At 46.6% G+C, this 21,048-nt stretch overlaps 1 protein-coding gene across 1 annotated transcript in view; it reads right to left on the reverse strand.

The window, feature by feature from the left end:
• The window catches only part of Nid2 (nidogen 2), a 61,723-nt gene extending 44,428 nt beyond the window's left edge, over window positions 1-17,295 (reverse strand). The window contains exons 1-4 of the mRNA XM_004835536.4: window positions 16,553-17,295; window positions 15,670-15,978; window positions 8,018-8,253; window positions 2,753-3,498 (exon numbers count right to left, since the gene is read on the reverse strand). Coding sequence (XP_004835593.2) covers window positions 2,753-3,498; window positions 8,018-8,253; window positions 15,670-15,978; window positions 16,553-16,939 — 1,678 coding nt within the window. The 5' untranslated portion in view covers window positions 16,940-17,295. The remainder of the gene's footprint in view (window positions 1-2,752; window positions 3,499-8,017; window positions 8,254-15,669; window positions 15,979-16,552) is intronic.
• Between the last annotated feature and the right edge of the window lie 3,753 nt (window positions 17,296-21,048).

The following is a 21,048-nucleotide window of genomic DNA, read 5'->3' on the forward strand; positions in this document are numbered from 1 at the left end:
TACCCACTGCATTGCTGGCTCTGTGCTCTATGAACAGAGAACAAAGCAAGTAATATACTTGGGGCCAGAACCTGGGTGCGACTGGGAGATTCTTGCCTGGTATAGACATAACCTCAAAAGAATCTAGATTCCTGAATTTTAAAGAAGAGTCTGTACAAGAAAGACCTAAGGAGAAAAAAATTAAAATAAAAAGAGGGAAGTACTTTCTGGGCCTTTAAATCTTGATTTTTTGGGCTAGCAATCTGACTACTTAAGCCCAATATTAATTCTCATAACAACTGAACGAGGTCTGCATTTTCTCCATTTCAGAGGTGAGGGACACAAAGGCCAAACAGAGCATGTGTCCTGCCTGAAACCAAGCAGCAGAGATGGAATCCAGCTCAAGTCCCAAACCTGGGCACTTTCTGCTCCATCAGTAGGATCGGCCTGGCACACGCCACATGGCTGGTCTCTGTGGGCAAGGTTCTGTAGACCTCTACCACACACCCCACCTGCTTCCCAGGGAGCCCACCTTTACCTGATGCACCTCTGGGGCTCCAAGGCTTTATCTGGGAGAAAAAAATTCCCACACACAACTCATTGCCAAAAGCAAAGGTATTTATACCAATTGCATGTTTCATACATCATCCTAAATTCCTTTTTAAAAAATCCTTTTTTTTGTCCCAGACTTAAAAGCTTCTAATTAGTCTTTTTTCCCCTAAATGTCTCAGTGCATTACTCCTCTTTTTCACATGCATTTGCCCATTTTCAAGGTGCCAGTAAACTACATTCATATCCAGTGGTTGATAAGTAGCACAGTTCATGTGCTACAAGGACTACAGCTGCTGCCTTGGGTGCTCGATAGCCTATGTTACTCTCAGTGTTGCTCGCACACTTACTACTGAGACCCCAACCTCTCACAGTTCAAAGCAGTGCAGACAGCCAACTCTTTAACACATGACTTCATGGGTCTGCTTTTTAATATTCCCAAGCTCTTTCCAGGGCAGGAAATCACAGCTCACAAAGGAAAGAAAGGTCATTGAGGAATGCGTTTTTAGCTCTGAATCCCTATGTTGAAATCTTTGATATTTGGATTTATAAATAATCTCTTTAGAGGGAGAGAACACAGAGTGGAAATTCTGAAGATTGTCGGAAGGATCTAAAGGTTCTGAAGCCTTTCTATAAAACTCATATCTTCAGCTTTACAGAAATGTGGCTCCTTAGAGCCAATTAAAACAAAATTCTTGAATAAGCCCATTCTTCATTCTCTACCCATTCCCCACCTATTCCCGCTGTTTTCTTTTTTCTTTTTGGTACTGGGGATCGAACTCAGGTCCTTGCGCTTGCGCAGCAGGCGGTGAAACCACTGAGCTAAATCCGCGGCCCATTCCTGCTGTTTTCTATCTTCCACAGTTAGGAAAAGCAGCCACCAATTTTTAGGAACCAGCTAGTACAGACACTAAGAACCTCACATACATCATCTCATTTAATCCTCCCAATTAATTTATGAGAAATCAGAGGCTTGGGGGTTACATGAGTTCCCTCAAGGCAGCCAAGATTAAAATTTAAATCTGACACTAATGCTTTCCCTCCAATCATTACACAGTACCCACCCTGGTCACAAAGCATTTTCTTCCCCTTGAAAATAAGTACCTCTCCAAGCACAATCCTGCAGATCAATGCTGCAGAGAAACCCAGAAGGCCCTCTTTGCTAGGGCAGCATGGTTTTGTCACAACGGGGATGGAAAACAGAAAAGGTGAATAAAGTGGTGGTTCAGAAGCCAGCTTTAGCCTCAGGCCTCTTCCTCCTGGGAGAGGTCAGGCCAGCCATCCCTGGACATGAAAGGGGCTGGTGGTCAGCTTCCCACTGGAATCTGGACATCCTGGACCAGGAGAGGGACACGTGAGTGCACTCAGAAGAGAAGGTCAGATGCACCTGGGTCCGGGCTGACCAGGCCCTGCCTCCCCTGCACATCCCCTCACCTCCCATTCCAGCTGCTCAGTGAGTGAGGACAGCAGAGCAAGGCTCCAGGAAGGGAATGCCACAGCTGCATGGCCTTGAACCAGGCACAGGTGGGCGTTGCCTGCTTCCCCAAGGGCTCACTGCCCATGCATGGCAGTGAGTCGCCAACCAACTGAGGGGAGCTCAGGGCTGCCCCATCGGGGTCTGACAGTGGCCTGCTCCTCTGTGCCACAGGACCCCTCTCATAACAAAAGCACCCAGCCCCGCAGCGCGGGGCACCCAGCTCGCTTCATCTCTGCTGCTGCGCTTCCAAACTGAAATTCTTCATTACACCCGAGAGCGGAGCTGGCCAAGCGGTCTGCTCTTCCCTGCTCACTTCCTGAGGCCAGTTTTTTAAAACACGTTATTAATGGTCAAGAGGCTCCAACCAGAACCCACCTGCCAGGATTTATTTGGCAAAGAAAATTTATCTCCTGAAACACAGGGAGTGGAAATCAGTTCCGATCTTCTTGCTCAAGTTTTCACCTATTCGCTTGAGAGAAAAATCACAACTCTACACAAAACCAAGTTTTTCTTTTTTTGCAGTACTAAGGACTGAACCCAGAGCCTTTGTGCTGAGCTACGGATATCCCTGCGCCTTACTGCATTTTGAGATAGGGTCTTGCTAAGTTGCCCAGGATGAACTCAAACTTGTGATCCTCCTGTCTCAGCCTCCCAGAGTGCTGGGATCACAGGCGAGCACCACCACACCCAGCCAAAACCAACATTTTAAAAATGAAATGTCAGCACTAGTGTTTCTAACACACTCACCCTCAGTGTTGGAACTGATCTCGTCCTCCACTCCGACCACCGGCCTCTCTTGGCTCACGGGGGGAATGTGGCCTGGCACCCAGTAATCAGGAAGAACTTCTCCCTGGCCATGGGCTGCAGGAACATTGGGTCCGGAAGGCATGGGCCTTCCATTTGAGTAGGGCTGGATGCGTCTATCTCCAGGGTGGGGTACACTTCCCTCCTGGGAAGGAGCCAGGGAATCTCTAGCGACCTCTGAGATGGCTGAGCTTCTGGTCCCTGCCTGACCCAAAGGCTGCAGGTGGCCTTCTACATCCGGGCTCTCAAAGTCTCCCAGCGGTGCCACCTCTTGGGTCGGAGGGTCCAAGTTGGCAGATTTTGTTTCAGGGTAGTACGGCCAGTCACTAGGTGCTGGGTGTGGCACAGGGGAGGCCAGGGCAGGATCTGGAGGAGGGACCCCACCTCCCCGCAGGCCCAAGTCAGCTTTCAACTGGAAGGACACGTCCACCCTGCTGTGACCATCCCACGACTCCCCTGGTTCATTCGGCGGGTATTCGACCTCCTCCTCATTCTCGTCATAATAATCCAATGTGTCCTCGGTGTAGTCCCTTTCCAGGGCTTCAGCATGGCTGACAGGATGCTCCCGGGGAGCCCAAGGGCGGGCTGTGGGAAGATCTCTTCCAACTGTGGCTGGCTGAAAGTTGTCCAGCGGGGAGCTGCTCCCAATATGAAAGGCCCACATTCCGGGGATCCCCAGGTTGCTCAGCCTAAACAGAAAGGAAACAGTTCATCCTAACAAAAATATCCTCTCACCCTCCTTCCCCCAAAGTGAGCACTTCAGCTTAAAACAGTAAGACCATTAAGCTCAGATCAAGGGGTTTCCCGGGTATAAAACACCATAAAAGCAGACTTCATGGTAACTGAAAGGATTATACTGGAATTTTGATGTAAAATACCTTTTGTTTCATGCTATGTTGAGAATTCCACACCATCAAGTTATAAATCTGCTCTACAGTCTAAAGCCAAATGTTTTATCTAAAAATCTATTTGAAAACAAACAGGGAGTGTGAGAATATTTTATCCCCCTCCCACACTGTCTGAAAATTTGTAAGACACTCAAAACACTTTAGCTTAAAACTCACCACCAGACACTTAGACAGGAATGAGTGCTACAGGCTGTGGTCCCAAGCCAGCCTCTGTGCCAAGTGTGTGACATTCTGCACTGTACTCTGCAAGGTAGGGGCAGCAGTCAGGCCTAATTTTACTGAGAGATTAACTGTCCTTGCAATCACATAACTAATCGCTGGCAGAGCCTGGATTCAATTCAGCGCTAGCACCAAAGCCCCTGTTCTAAACGTCTGCATCACTGTGTCCTATGTCAGAAAGCCAAGATGCTGGAATGGGCAGCTGAACTGCCACTATTCTACAGAATGTTAAAGACATTTCCCTGTTCACAGGGCCTGACTATTAACTAATCCACAGAGAATGGAGGATCGATGTCAATAAATTTTTAAAATATATAAATGTCTAAAAAATGTGAGCAAATGTAGAGCAAAGTTAAGGGGGGAAGAAGAACACAACTTAGTCAAAATGAAAGGAGTCACAGGTAGAAGCCCTTCCTGGAAACACTCATTTTCTTCACTAGAGAAGAACAAGGACTCCACTCAGTCTGCCAAATAGCACCAAAATCTGTTATTTTAGTCAGCCATACATTCTGAAGAAGACAACCATACATAAGATTTTAAAAATAAGAGAAAATTGAGCTGAGAAGGGCCTAACTAGCTTGGACACAACAGTTTGTAGACTCTTCTGGTGTTTGTACAAAACAGTAGGCTCAAATTATCCCACACTGTGGAATTTCCTCAAAAGTCAGCAATGAGAAATGAGAATGACTAATAAGATAATTTACAAATTCACTGAATTCTATGAGAACAAGAGATCTTTGCTCTTTGGGGTAGGTATTTGTCTGGATGTCTTCTAGAACAATAGTATTTCTCAGTTCAGTCTGAAATTGTCTTTCCCTACACCCACCCTGGGGTGTGTGTGTGTGTGTGTGTGTGCGCATGTGTGTGTGCTGTTGCTGCCTCTGCAGTTAATTTGGGGAAAGAGGAGCATTTCTCCTTTCATAGCAGATAAGATTTGAGACCAAAATGAAGGACAGGGATTTTTTTAGTGTAATTCATGCTTAACATAAAATAGAAAACAATGTGATGACAAAGCAACCGTTATCCTGTGTGCATTATACTGTGTGTACACAAGAATGTATGTCTTCAAGAATTAAAGTTGGTGTTCCTTGACAGGCAAATAAGAAAAACTAAAGAAGACATGAGAAAACTGTAGAGGTCTGAGAATACTGAGTTTATTATCACATTAGATAATAGCCATGAAGTTTCTTCTTGAACTTGGAAAACTAGAAAAGCTTCAAAGAGTGGGACTACATAATTAACATCAAATGAAAGTTCAATCAAATAACCTTCTAAAGAAATATAAATCACTAGCATGGCTTTTGTCATTGTGCACGATGGGAAAGTAACCAATTTGAGATTACTGTAAAATCTCCAAGGTCATTTGGAGACCAGTGATAGGAAGAACTTAATTTATTTCCTAGAAGGGAAAACTAAGCTATATAATAGGATAACATCCCTCCTCCCTGGTTCATTAGGAAAGTTGAGAAAACCAGATAAAATGCCCAGCACAGGCCCTGCACACAATACCTACATAGTCACAGCTGTCCTCTCTTCCCAGAGATAGAAAAGTATAGTTTCAAACAATGCAAATGTGTGTATTGATATTTAAATGTGCAGAAGAAAGTATGACAAACATTATGAATTATGTAATGTGTGAACTTTGAGTTTACATGAGACGCGTTTAAGGAAAAGAAAGATTCCATTGAGTACAGAAATAAGTTTACTCTTTAGAGATACATATCAAAATATTTAGGAGTGAACTGGGAGGGCTCACATTAATTCAACAAAAAGTTGAATATTCATCAATAAGTTGTCTTTATAATACAACAACATATTCCATGCAATGTCTTGTGGCCTTAAAATGCTAATACAGACAGATATCTGACTGAAAGATGCCTGTAAAACAGTGATAAATGAGAAAATGCACAAGAACCACCAGGTTTTAAAAGGTTTTTGCATGTATCTGAGATTCTGGAAGGACTGTTAACACTGATTACACTTGAAATAGTAATCAAGGGTAATTTTACTTTTATTTAACATTATTCTATGTTGTCTGTACATTGTTTCATATTACACATGAATTTCACTTTAAAGAAAAATCTTTTGGCCCGATATCTTACTCTTGAGCAACTGTCCTTAAGCAATTCAGAGATTTTTTTTTTTTTTTAATTCTTTTTTTTTTGGTGCTGGGATCAAACTCGGGTCCTTGGGCTTGTGGAGCAGGCAGTGGAACCACTGAGCTAAATCCCCAGCCCAATTCAGAGATTTTTAAGAGGCATCAAATATAAAAATGAGAGTGGGCTGGAGGGCACCAGTGAAAGTGCCATGTATGTGTGCATGTGTGTGTTGCACACTTGTGTGGCCGTTGTATCTTAGGAGTTTTTAGGCCTCTGGTGGAGGAACAAAATTCTTTTCCCACAGGCTCTTTGGCCCCCACTGCTTCCTGCAGCCGTGCTAGATGTCAGCACTTCCTCTAGTGCTCTGTGCTTGCTGACTGTCTGTCTACCCTATCAGACTACAACTTGCTGGTATGCAGAGTCTAGGCCTTCAAAATCTGTGAATTTCAAGTGCTTGGCCAGCTGTCAGCTCTTCGTAATGTCTGCGGAGTACAAAATCAGTGAGCTCCTGAGTGGAAGAGGTCGGTGGAGAGGAGAGAGGAGACGGGGAGAGCATGGAGCTACGTTCGTTTGCTCCAGAATCTGGATTCAAGGGCAGCCTAGATGAAAACCTAGAGACGCCCGTTGTGAAGAGAAGAACTCGGCGTAAGTGGCTCAGCTCTCAGAACCTGTGCTTTGACTGTGGCTTGGCCACTTTGCGCTCACAGGCAACTTACATAACTTCCTTGAGCTTGTCTGTAAAGTTGAGAAAACAGAGGTACTTAACGTCTTTGATTCTTGTGAATTTTAATTAAGATGACAGCTGGAAGTGTTTGGCACAATGGTTAGCAAACAATAAGCCCCTGATCAGTATCAGCTCTGAGTAACTATCTGTGGCTGCTCTGCCGTCTGGTGGGCAGTGCAGTGTGCAGACAGTGTAAGCTGTTCCTATACCTAGAATGATTTCACGAATGAGGAGCAGCTAGGAAAGCCAGGAAGTAACTAGTATACTCTGGACCAGTACTCAGGAAAGAAATAAAAGCAAAGACCAAAACCCCAAAACACTGTGGTTAATAAATATCATTCTGGTTCAAACGGAACATGATGCATTAAGGGTTACGATGGCTCCAGCAGGATTGGGTCCAGTTCCAGCCACGCCATGGAAAACCATCAGCATGACCTCAGATAACGAAGCCACAAAGAAATCCTGAGATTTCTAAACAGCTACTAATCTGTTGTATTCATTTTTTTGTTAGATTACTCTTAATTTAATTTTTAACAGTATCTACCCCAAAGACAAAATCAAAGTGTCTCCTTCTGTGAAATGATTAACCCGAAAATCTTCCAGCTAGGCAGCTATGTTACTGGATATTTTTATGTGGCTCCAAAAGGAATGTTTTTCATATCAAGCCTCAATGGCTCTGCACCCACACCCACATACACACACACACAGCTATTTCTATTTCCCAAACCCAACAGGGCAGGAAAAATAAAGGACTGTTTATATCTCAGAGAAGTTGTTCCTCCGAGGGTTCAATGTAGCTCCTGGTTTCCATCTGATGCCTTTCTTAGAAGTCAATGAGCTACAGTAGACCCTTGACTTATGAACTCAATTCATTCTCGAAGGCTGGTTGTAACTCAAGTTGGTCAGCTGAAGGCTCAGCTCCTCTACACAGCCTTCAAAGTCTCTCTCCTGTACACAGGCAGATCTCAGGGTCCTTAGAGAGACACTGGCCCAGGATCTCTCAGTTAACCCCACACAGGAAAGGATGCTGTCATGTTCCTTCCAGAACTCTTTAAGGGTTAAATCTGTATCTGAGACCATCTGGAAGCACAAGCGGCTCGTATTCAGGTTGAAACTCAAGACTTTGTTCTTAAGTTAAAACTACAATTCTGGTCATAACCCAAATTGTTCAAAATGGTCTGTGGCCATTGAGTTCACATGCCCACTAAAGGTGGTTATAGTCAACTGGCGAAGGGTTTTTAAGTGCCACGTTACTTACTGGTAGAGATTTTTCACAGACTGTTCCGTGCTGGTCAGGCTGAAATAGGGTCCTTCTCTCTTCATGTCATCCTCAGCCTCCCCTCGGCAGAAGCCCACCCGAGCTGGAAGCTGCAGCTGGACGTTATAAGACTCTTTGGGGCGAGTGCCGAAGAACTGAAGCCCACCAGCAGGATAGAGAAAAAGGGCGAAGGTATCCGACCCATCATAGGCTAAAACTGCCTGGAAAGTGTTCAGCTGTGAAAAAGTGATTGGAAACATCCTCTAAACAAACAGACAAACACAAGAAAACAACACAAGCAAAGCATCAAAGTACAAAGAATTTTCACCCTTCTCAGGATTCCCCCAAATGGGTTTTATTTTTGTATCAGTATATGTTTGCATCAGTATATGTTTTGTATCAGCGTATGTCTAGCAATTATACAGTATTAACCTTGTGGAACTGGTAATGCAGATATATCACGATCACTGTAACTTTCTTTTCCCCTCTCCCTCCTCCAGATTCCCTTCCCATCTCTGCAGTCTCCCTGCTCTTTTGCTCTTTATTTATATTTGGGGTTTCTCATATTACAGAAACCATGTGATATTTAATCTCTATGTCTGATTAATTTCACTTTGTATTATCATCTCAAGATCCATCCATTTTCTCACAAGTGACTCAAATTTATCTTTCTTTATGGCTGAGGAGTACTCAACTCCCAAGCTGGTTTTAAGCATACTCTCCTTTAGAACTTCCTCTTCAAATTCCAAATATAAGTTTATAATTGATATTATTTAGTATAAGCATCGCCTCTCAATTTCGATCACCCGCTTCTCTCATCTAGACCCCTTCTGGAGGTACACAGCAAAATTAACTACAGGCACTGCCCTAGTTTGGGTGCTGGCGGTCTCTGATCTGGGGGACTCATTCATCTGTATCAAGTTCCCATCATGGGCAGGCACTGTGTTGGGCACTGGCTGACCCAAAGGCCTCTTTACTGCTCTCACTGCCTAGCCTACTCTTTCATTCCAGCCCCAGAGCCTTCCTCACGGTACAAATAAGAGAAAGGAGACGCGGGGGCTGGCAGGTGTGCCTAGGGCCGGGCAGCCAGTGTAACTGCAGCCGGCCAGAGCCCCTGCTCTGCACCCCCTGCCCTGCACCCGGGGCAGCCTGACCCTGTACCCCACCCACGGGGCTCATCCAGCCCCAAGCTCCCTCCCAGCTCAGTTCTGCCGCGTCCTCATCTGCACCACAAGCTCCGATGCTTCTCAAACGCTGCCCCCTGGAGGTTTCTTGTGAGTCCCCGCGGGATCCCTGGCTCTCTGACCCCCATCACACCCTTGGGCGTGTTTCCGGGTCATTTCGGCCCATTGGCTGGGTAGTGTTTTTACGATAGCAAATCCCATCCTCTTCCCATTGGGACACCGCACAGTCGGCTGCCCGAGGAGCCCTATGCGTTGTGCTTGGTGCTGAAATACACAGGAGCAAAGACAAAGCGACTGTGCCCAGGACAGTTCCTCTATTAGAGGAAGAAGTCAGCCGTGGTTGGAATTTCACGGGAGTCACTGGGGACAGTGGTAAAAGCCACAGACGAGGCTGCGTGCCCAAGACCTCAGGGCAGGGTGGGCAGGCATTGCAGTGTACCTGGGAATGTTGATAAACACTGCAGGAACCAAAGCAGACCAGAGAGACTCAGAGAGAGGCCGGGGGCCTGAATCAGCCAAAAGCGCAACACCCAAGTGAGGGCAGAATCGCTTTTTTGGGGGGGGTACCGGGGATCGAACTCAGGACCTTGCACTTTCCAGGCAGGCGGTGGAACTACTGAGCTAAATCCCCGGCCCCAGAATTGCTTTTTGATGTCCAATTTACTCTCCCATTTTCAATAAGACACTTTGAACCTTTACCTTCATCCTATTACTATTACTCTCCCCACCCTTCCAAAAGAGCTGTTAACAGTACTTGATTATATTTAAAAGATGCTTATTTAGGACTCTACACTAACTCTCTCACAAGATCACACTGAACCGGAGGGCATTTTAAAAATATCACTTATTTCATAAATAACATGACTCTTAGAAACATTTACTGATGAGTATCCTTAGCTCCTTTTTTGGCTAGGCAGCCAAAATTAGGCACAGAAATGAACATCGCATCGAACTAAATAAAATAGCCTTGGGTCCTTCCCCATGTTGTTCTCTTTCCTAATGTTCTTAATCTTCTTCTTCTTCTTCTTATTATTATTATTATTATTATTATTATTTGCTTTCAACGAACTCGGGACCTTGCACTTGCGAGGCAGGTGGCAGAATCACTGAGCTAAATCCCCAGCCCAATGTTTAATTTTAAAGTATAGTTTTGGGGTCGCAGATACAGCAAAGAAATGTAGGTATTATCATTTTCACGAAAAAAGCAAATATTATTCTAAAGTCTCTAACAGAAAAAGTCATTTTGCTTTGCTTTTTTCTTTCACTCAGTTTACAAACTAATAGACAGGAGTCTTGGTGTAGTTGTTATTGCTGAATTTGTTGATTGTTTCATCAGCAAAACTTGACTTTTCCAAAAACAAAGGCAAGGAGTGTTTTCTAGAATCTCACAGCTAGGAAGCCTTAGCTTCTGCCAAATGTAAACAAAGGTTGTTTCTCCCACTGCGTCTACACCATAATATATCCTTTAGCACCCATGAGGGTGGACTCAATCATTTCAGAGTTTTATATGGACCAGAATAAAGAACGTTCAACTAAGGAAAGAAAAGTCACCAGGGCCCGGGTATTTAGCTCAGTGGCACCACGCCTGCCTCGAAAAGTCAAGGTCATGAGTTTGATCCACAGTATCAAAACAAAGAAAAGAAAAGAAAAGTCACCAAGGAAAGAGAAAGAATTTAATTTTAAACTGCTAAACTTTAAAGCTCCTGGCCTGAATCACCCACAATCAGTAAAAGACAGGGGGAAATCCTGGTTCTAAGTCTAGAGAACTTAAGATAAAGTGGTTGTATAGACTGTGAAGAACTGAAGGGAATGTGGAGGATATTGGGAGAAGTAACCAGACCTGTGAAGGGGAGAGTCTGGCTTTTCACTGTGGAATCTCTGCAGTTAGCACTTTATTCATTCTTTCCATTAGTCAGCCAAAATTCACTTCAATTAAAATGTATTCAATGGTTATTTTCAATGCCACTCTTGAGACAAGCACTCATTACAGGCGGCAAGTGTTTAATTTCCCTATTTCCACTGAAAGAGGCCAATATCAGAGGAAGAAAACAACTTCCTTTTAAACAGAATTTATGATCCCAAATGACACTCCAAAAGAGTTTGGCTCTTTAAAAACCATCCACATGCCAAAGTTCTCAGTCAATTCTACAAAATTCCACACTGCACTGCTAAAGAGCCCACTTCATGCAGGCCTGAGGGCTCCTCCTCCTGACTCCTTGACTGGCTTCCAAACCGGAAAGGTCCGGGCATTCCTAGATATAACCCTCAGCTAGAGCCCCACACACTCAGGCTCCGAAGGGAAACCCTCAGAGGGGCTGCCAAGCCCTACATAAGGGTCACTGGTGCCCAGTGTCCCCAGGGTCCCAGAGAGGAGGAGCAAGGGGCATCCAGGGAGAGAGGAGCCACACCGAGCAGGCCGGGCCAGGGGTTGTGAGCTTCAAGGTTTCCGCCATCTGTTATCAGAGAGAAAGGCCAGAACCCCTAGCAGAAAGCAAGAATCTGCCTCCCCCACGCTGATACAGGGCATCACCCCTCAGTGTTGATGTGACACTCAACAGAGCTGGGCTGACAGATATAAAACATATCCCTCTAAGAGTTTCTAATTTTGCAATTTGTTAAATAATTACAGCCATCTGGACAAAAAATCAGAATATTGTCATCCCTGTCCCCAAGGGGTTGGCCTGAGGTTTAGCAAAACAAAAACGGAAATTAAGAAGCGTGGTAACTCCTCCAGGGACCTCTAAGTTCTCCTTCTGCTGTTCCCCTAGGACCATATGCTCTCTTGAGTCAGAAGGCCAGCGACTGGGCCTTCTGCATTTTCAGTCCCTTCTTGTAATCCTTTGTCTCCCACCACTGTAGGAAACTATCACAGGCATCCTGACTACACCGACTCATCTTTCTACTGTGTCCTAGAGAACTTGCCAAAAATTCAAAGAGAACACTCAATGTTATCACATCCCTAATATTCGGTCCTTCCTGACTCTTGGTCTTAAGCAAAATTGCGTATTTGTTTCTAGTCTTTACAGCTGTATCTCAGACTCAGGTTCAACTCTTTCAGTTAAGTGATAGACTTCCCTCTTCTGGACCCCATATCCAGAAGTCAAAATGCTCCAACAAAGGTCAACTTTCTTGGTCAATGGCTATCATGCTTGACAACAGGTCAAAAGCCCCTAGCCCCCACACTGAGACCTCCATTGAGCAACCCTGCGTTCACCTCTGACATCACTGCCTCATGACTCCTTCACCCTCATCTCCAGCCTCAGCCCCTCCTGGTCTCCTCCAGACCTGCCCTAGCTCAGAACAATCTGTGCTACCTCATTCTCATTTTTTCTTTTTTTTTCTTTTGGTATTGGAGATTGAACTCAGGACCTTGCACTTGCCAGGCAGGCGCTGGAACCACTGAGCTAAATCCCCGGCCCCTACCTCATTCTCAATATCCATTCTTTCAGGCCTTTCAGCTCAACTCAAATTCCAAGTCAACAAAAACGTTCCACACAAGGGCCAGGGATTTAGCTCAGTGGTTCCGGCGCCTGCCGCGAAAGCGCAAGGTCCCAAGTTCGATCCCTGGTACCAAAAAAAAAAAAAAGTGAAAAACATTCCACACGCTACACAAATCTGTGTAATGCAGTTCCCCATAACCTCAATCCTTGAATGGCATTGCCATCACACTACTCCTCCCCTGAAAGTAAACAAAAACACACACACAACAAAAACCCACAGCTAAAGTACACACTAGTCTTCATGTGAATAAGTTCTTTGAGGTCAACACCACAACTCTTGCTCCATGAATTGCCTCTGACAGCTCAAGAAGTCTCAGATTAACTCAGCTGATAAACACTATTTGTGCACATTTTTCCCAGTGCAATCACACCTTCACATTCCTGTGGTGTTGGGCATGATGTCCTGTCATACCCGGTGTGACTATCCCTGGAGAGAAGGGGCACCAACTGAAACTCCTTCAAATGGTAAAGACGCCCTCCTTCTGATAGCTTCAAGTTTCCAGTAACTTCGAAGTATAAGATTAGTGTGCCAAGATTTTAAAAAGCCATGTAAAACTCACACAATCCTTCAAGCAAAATAGGTTATGTTTGCCAAAATCTGTCCTCCAAAAAACTATTACAGCAAGAACTCGAGTCCCACAGCTCCTTAAAGTATTTAGAAGAACTTGCAACGTGGGCAATTGAAAACACATCCTCTGTCCAAACAGGATCCTCATCTCCTTTCCAAGTGAAAATATTCGCAAGCCAATTCAGCATAGCGCAATATTGAAGAGTGATTTTGATTAGAAAAGTTAAAGAAAGAAAAATCTTTCCCATCCTATCTTTGTTGCCCCCAAATAAGTCAGAATAAAAAAGAATCTTGGCCAGGGATTTAGCTCAGTGGTGTTGTCGCCTGCCAAAATACAAGAAACTTGTATTTTGAATTTGTCTATTCCTCACTGAGAGCAGAATTTGGGATAATCACTTTGTCTTCTATTTGCTATTATCTGTGAAATGCAACAGTGATTCGTGTACTTATCTGGTAGGATTGTGATGGGATGATAGTAGCATAAAATATTGATGCAAGAATTTAACAAGATAGCTTGAATAAACAACATTTAATAATTATCTAAAGTAGTCATTCTGTTCTTTGTCCCCTGACCTCCTCAATATAATCAAAAAGAGCTCTCTTTAAAACAAAACCCAGGGCCAGGGATTTAGCTCAGTGGTTCCGGCGCCTGCCTCGAAAGTGCAAGGTCCCGAGTTTGATCCCCAGTACCAAAAAAAAAATATGTCATATATCAGCTTTTAAAAATAATTGCAAGAATATATAAGGAAGTATGAGGATTCCTGACTTCCAAGTTAGCAGAATTATAATGTTTACTTTCTTATGTTTTGTTTTCCAAGTTTTCTACTATCAGCATGTGGTATTTAATTTTTTTTAAATTTTTTAAAATTTTAATTCTATTTGAACTTATAAACAAAAATGAATGAATGAATGAAACATAATGGTAGGGTCTTGCCTTATTTGTCTTTGTATCCTCTCCAATCTCCTACTTGGTTCAGTGCCCACACAAAGATGCTCAACATGTTTGTTTGAACTGACGCTACATAAATTCAAGTGATTTTTATTTCTAGATCTTCTTTGCTTAGTACAGGTTTTAGACACAGCGCTCTTACTTTAAGAACACAGAACAAGAGTGACTAGGGCCGGGGATTTAGTTCAGTGGTTCGGGCGCCTGCCTCACAAATACAAGGTCCTGAGTTCGATCCCCAGTACCAAAAAAAAAGAGTAGCTACCATCTTGAACTAGTCAATGACCATGGGCAGGCTTCATATGTGCTATCTTTCCACAGCTAAGAAACACTATGATGAGTTAAATAATATGGTTTCAGAGCCTTTGGAGCATGCATGAGGTTTTATATTCCAGGCTAACTTCATAGAAGGAAGTTTTTACCTACTCCAAGAATGAGGCAGTTTGCCATTTACCAAACTACCTTGGTCCCACCCAACGTCCGTTTGGAATACTTTCAACATTACTGCCCAAAACCAAAGACTGGGAGCCTGAGTCGTTTTGCTTTCTGCAGAGAGACTATAAAACACATCTCAGACAGTCTCCTGTAAACGAAAGATCATGTAAACTGGAACCCGGGTGCAATCTGGCAAAAGCTATAAAGGATCTTCCAAAAAGCACCTTCTCAGGCCAGGGATTTAGCTCAGTGGTTTCGCCACCTGCTGCACAAGCACAAGGACCCAAGTTTGATCCCCGGCACCAAAAAAAAAAAAAGCACATTCTCTCTGGCCCAGAACCAACTCCACTTCCTGGGATGTCAGCTAAGAACATGTGCTTAGATTTCACTTTTTTAAAAAGTGCTTCATTATTTATAATAGTAAAAACATGGACATAACCTTACTGGCCACTGGGAACACTGGCTGAGTAATGTGTGGTAAATCAGCTGGAATATCACGCAGTCATTATAAAGGTCATGGAAATGAATTTACTGCCATTGCAATATATTCAAGATATACTACTCAAAAAAAGCAAGCTATATTACAGTACTGGCAATGTGAACTCGTTATTGTTAATAGACGGCAATAGATAGGCATAAAAACTCTGGAAAACCTACACACAAATATGTTTAACAGTGGTTGAGAAATGAGTGGTTGTTCTTTTTTAAAATTTCAAGTATTTTCTGATTCTTCTTTTAATGACATATAATCAGAAATACTTGTATAATACAGGTGAGTCTAAAAATAAACTGCCCTGTGTTCCCCAGGCCTTTGGCAAATGCACGCTGGTCTTCATTTCCCCCAGCAGTTTTTCTTGCTAGCGCGAGGGCCCGGCCTGTCGGAGCCTCGGAAGATGCCCAGGGTCAGCGACCTCCCGCACTTCCCAAGGCTTTCAGCTCTGGGGCCAGCAAAAGTTCAGCACAAGAGCAGACTCAGAAGGGACTCCCAAGCCCACGTGTCAGGTCCCTCTGTCACTTACCTCCCCGGAGGGCTGCGCCCCTCGCCTGACCTCCTCATAGGCGCCGACACGCTCCCAGGTGGCCAGGAAGGCGTGGGTGGGGGCGAAGCTAGCGGCTGAGCGCGGGAAGCCGGCTCGCACGTAGCGGGCAGCCCGGCGCAGCACCTCCGGCGAGGTGTCCTCGCGGAACAGCACCCGGCCTCTGCCCCGACTCGTGTCGACGTCGGCCAGGAAGGGAGCGATGGCCGGGAAGTCGGTGGGGAAATCATCGTCCACGTACTGGGTCTCCCTGGGGAAGTCTTGGGTGGAGATGATGCCGTTGGTGCCCACCTGGGAGGCGAGAGGGACAGAAAGGTGCGGGTGGTCACTCAGTCCCGGGGCGCGGCCCCCGCGGCTCCGCCGTGCGCGCTCCTCTGGCCGGGCGGGGAGGGAAGGGAGCAGCTACAGGCGAGAGCCCGCTCCTTCCTCGCCAGCTGGGAATCCGGGAGAGGGCGACCAGCGCCGCTGTGGCGACCTCCCGCACCCCCGGACCCCACAGATCTAGGTGCCCCGGAACTCGCCCCTCCTCACTCCCCGGACGACCCTGGAGCCCGGGTACACCGAGCCCGGCTTTGCAGACGCGCGCAGCCTTCTCACGGCCCCATCTCCGAGCCTCGCCTTTCTTCCCGCCTCGGGCGGGGACGTGGCCGGGAACGGGTCTTACGTCCCCGAGCGGCGCGATGCTTCCTCCCCGACAGGGGGCTCCAGCCGCCGCACGGCTGCAAAACCACGTCCCCTGGAAAGACACTGGGCTCGGGGGCTCCTTCCCCGTCAGACGGCAGGTTTCGGCGTCTGTCCCTATCCTGATCCCCGGGCAGCATCCGCGCACAGCCGCCGGGCTGCGCGCCCGGGGAGCTGAACTTACGTAGAGGCTGCCGAACTGGGCATCCAAGAAGCGCAGCGGCTGCGCTAGCTGCAGGGGGTCCGAGCTCTCGTCGTCGCCTTCCGGCAGGAGCTGGTCTCCCCGCGACTCCCCGTAGGGGAAGAGCTCGTCCAGGTGCAGCGCCGCGGTCGGCGACAGCAGCAGGAGTAGCAGCAGTGGCGGCGATGGCGACGGCGGCCAGGCCGCCCGGCTCCCCGGCATGCTCGCTCCGCCCGAGCGCTGCCCACCACCGCGCGTCCCTGCCGGCCGGGAACGGCCTGCCGGCTTCGAACCTGGGTCCCCGCGGGCCCGCCCCGCGCGCCGATTGGCTGTGGCCCTCGCCAGGAACCAATCATGAGCTCTGAGAAAGTTGCGCCGCGCCTGCCACATCTGGTTCTCGTTACGTCTTCTAAGGCAGCGGTCGCGGGAGCGGCTGGGCTGCGCTCTGTGCTCGTCGGGGGCTCACTGAGAGCTCCCGGGGGTCCCCTGTCGGGAGTCCCGCGGTCCCCGCCTCTGGGACCGAATGGCCCGCGAGGACCCGAGGCGAGACGTGAGCGCCGGGCTGGCAGAGCGCGGGGTCGGTGTTGGGGTCGCAGCGCGAGGTTTGCGTCCTGCCCTGGGGTCCCGGACGCCCCTCGCCCTGGAGGCCAGGCCCTAGGAAAAAGCAGCCTTGTCCACCCCGCGGGGCTGACTTAAGCTCCGTCCCCTCCGCAGGGTCCGCCTGGGGCACTCCGCCACTCTGGAATGTAGCGCCCGCCAGTGGGATCCACACCTTCGGAGGCGGGGAGACTGCTCCTGGGAGGACCGTGAGCCCGACGGGGTGCGGTGCGCTCCTTTTGGGGTGGGGTGAGGCTTCCCGTGCGGACAAGGCGCGGCACCGGGGCGGGGGGGGGGGGGTTTGTCTGGCCCTTCGCCCGCCGCCTGCAGCCCTCGGAGCTGCCCTCGGAGGCGGCCGCTGAGCGGGTAACCCGAGCTGCCCAGCAGGACTGGAAAGCAGCGGCGCGGGCCCGGGGACCCAGGACTCCCATCCACCATAAATATCCCCCTAGCGAAGCCTCGGGAGCCGGAAGAGATTTTATTACCATTTTTATTATCAAGAGCTTGAAATTTCCCAGATAGTCTGTTTTCTCTCTCAGAACACCACCCCGCCCCCCACCATGGGATCCTTACAAGCAAAGGTATTTTGAAAGGAAAGGCAAACTCTGGGAAACGCCTTAAGGGACTCCAGACTGGAAAGACAAATTTCTCTGTGTAGGTGTTTACTCCAGCTATACACACCCTGGTGGACCCAGAGGGACAAAACACTAAGAACCTTGAAGACATCTTCAGACTCAGTCAACACAAAATGGAAAATTGGCCCAAAGCAGTTTGCTTTCTCGGACTACAGAGAATTGTAACTTAGCTTTTTCAAAAATGTATTTGTCCTTGCACATGTATTTTCCCATTTCTTCCCTCTGGTCTGATATTTTCATCCTACCGAGGAGGAAATGAAGGCTCAACGGCAGGGTGATTTGACTTGCCCAAGGTCCCCTTACGTTACTCTTTCTCATACACCACTGGCCCCTGAAGTTTTGCCAAATCTCAGTTCAGCATAGTCATAATGGCGAACATTGATTGGTGCCACTAAGCTGTACATTAGGGGTGCAGGTGGACTGCACGATGGTCTGTCTCACCAGTTCTCAGGGCCTTCACTCCCTGTGTCAGCGTTGCCCTGGGAGTTCGGGCTGACCTCCTGCCGTCCCAGGGTAAGAACGTGGCACTAGTGATCCAGAGTCACTCCAGTGATCAAGCCATGTAAGATGGCGCCTCTGTCTTGCTAGCAGGCCCTCACTGACTGATGAAGCCAGCTGTTGTGTTAGGAAGGTGCACACAACGGAGAACTGAGGGCAGCTGCTGGCCAGCAGCCAGCAGAGAACTGAACTCTGTCAACAGCAGTATAAGCGAGGCAGATCCTTCTCCAGAGGGGTCTTGACCTCCCCCTAGCTGACTGATTGCAGCCTTGTGAGACTCTGAAACCAGCTGACTGAGAATTCATACATGTATGTTGTTTTAAGTCATCATATTTAGGGGTATTATGTTGTGCAGCAATAGGTAATTGAAACAGGGAAAGACTGTTTTAAAGTCACTCAGGCTTAGAGAGATTAAAAGTCAGTTGTTGTCACTAGGCTGGTGGGTACCAGAGCTGAGATTTGAACTCAGCTCAGTCTAATCTCTAACCCTCTACCCTTAACCACTAAATTACATTGCCATAAGCCCCTCTGCTAGCTGGCACTATCTACCTCTCTAACTTAATCTCTTGCCCTAGCCACCCTTCAGCTGAGATGTTAGCTTTCACTTGCAACGTCCTGTTTTATGATGTAGAACATCAGTGTATAGTAGCCCCTTTACCTACATGGAGATTACCAGTGAATCACAATCCATTCATCCTGCAACTTGAATCACACTTCTTCCTTCAGGAAACTTTCCTAGAAACCATAGTCTGATACAGAAGCCCCTTCTTGCTTCCCTGTGCAGGTTCTTGCCATGCAAGCACATCTCTTATAACACATTTCTTGTAATCCTTGACCTCCACATATCTTCCTCACCACCACCAGTGCCAGCAGAGGATAGGAATGTTGTCATATTCAGTGCCTGCTACACTACAATGCCTACTCAGCTCAGAAGAAGTTTAAGAAATGTCTGTTGAATAAAGTGAAGGCAAAAAAGCCAGCCTAGGACTAGGACCCATGTCTGCTGGCTCAAAACCCAGCATTCTTTCCTCTCCTACACCACTCCTGCTAATCTGACCTGACTCTTGTAATCCTCTTTACCAGGCTGCCTAGCAACTCACCTACCACTGTTCTCCAGTTTTCATCATTCTTTCATTTATTCATCCATTCAACAGCCATTTCCGGCAAGCTGACCACAACAAGCCCAATTCTGCCAGAAGTAAAAGAATGCAAGACCTAGCCCTTGACCTTGAGTGGCTCATGACCTGATTGGGAAAATAAAACATAAACATGGAAAAAAAAAAAGGAGCAAGGTTACAACATAGTATGCACTTGACAGCAGAAGAGGCAAAAGGGGGCTGTGAACCAAAAGGATATCACTACTTTTTTTTTTTTTTTTTGGTACTGGGGATCAAACTCAGGTCCTTGCGATTGTGCAGCAGGTGCTGAAACCACTGAGCTAAATCCCTGGCCCCTGGATGTCACTACTTTTGAATCTGAGGCTGAGTATGAGAGGTCCAGTCAATAGAAGAGGCTAATTCCAGCAGTCTTGCCTCCCTGCCTGCAGAAAGTGACTGAATTTGCCTTGAAATTTGAGGCTTTGGACAGCTGTGCTTAAGCAGACATTCCTTGGAGCTTTTATTCTAATATTATTTTTAAATGGCTCTGTGGCACCAAAAGAGTGGTTTCTCCTTTAAAATGTCACTTTGTGTCTTGAGGAAAAGAAAAAAATCTGTCATAGCTATTTCCCTGGTGAAAGTAAATCCTGAAGAAATACTTCTCTTGTACACAGAGCTCCCTTTGCAAGAGTAGAATTTCCATGACCTACCAGACTGGCTGAAGAGGCAGAGGCCCCTTTCAGGCAAGATTATAGAGGACTCCTGTAGATGTTTTTAGCCCTCTCGGATTGGGTCCTAACAGTAGGCTGAGCACGGCTTCAGACGAAAGATCATTTCAATGGGGACTCTCCATTCCGAGCCAGGGATGGTATCAGATGCCTTGCCAATAGACCGCAGAAGAATCTCCCTAGTTATATTTTTGTGGTTATATTTGTTATAAATACCAAGACTTCAAGAATGATGATACTTCCTGTTATTTTAATCAAGAGAATGAAAGCATATTTGCTCCACAGTGTGGCTAATAGATGTAGTTATTCAAAAGCAAGTTCTACTTGTAGATTGGCTGCTGTGTGTACATGTTTGTATAAGAAGTGAGCTTAGCAGACAGTGTCCCAGATCTTGTTGTACACAGGGATTCCTTGCATAACTTTACTATCCATTAAATTCCAGGGTGGGTATGCTAGCATGTGGAAAACATAGAGTACAGCAAAATAGCCTGCCTTCACAGATTCAAGCTTAATTGAAAGTATGTCTGGCCTAAGAATAACCATGCAGTGAGAAAGTGTTTGAATTAAGATGTGCAATATAAAAAGACTCTGAGCCTCCCAAACATTTGATAGAAATCACTGCAGGTACAATGTTGCCAGGACATTTTTAAGCATAGAGAGGAGGGTTGGTAGGGCAGATACTATTGAATGCTTTCCCAGTAGTTGTCCCCTTTTATTCCTTGCTTTTAGAAACCGCATACTGTTCAGGTAAAGGATGCAATAAGCCCGGGAGTGGTGCACTCCTCCCTCTGTCCTAGCGGATGAACTAAGATTAGCCAAACCCAGTCATGATCACAGTAGCCCCCCTTATCTGCAGGATACATTCTTCAGATGCCTGAAATGTGGGTAGAATAAAAACCTATGTATGCTATGAGTTTTCCTTATGTATGAACAAATATGATGAT

The sequence above is a fragment of the Heterocephalus glaber genome, unplaced genomic scaffold (genome assembly GCF_053883595.1).
Source record: "Heterocephalus glaber isolate CG9 unplaced genomic scaffold, H.glaber_assembly_v1.0 deba00000901, whole genome shotgun sequence".
Classification (NCBI taxonomy): domain Eukaryota; kingdom Metazoa; phylum Chordata; class Mammalia; order Rodentia; family Bathyergidae; genus Heterocephalus; species Heterocephalus glaber.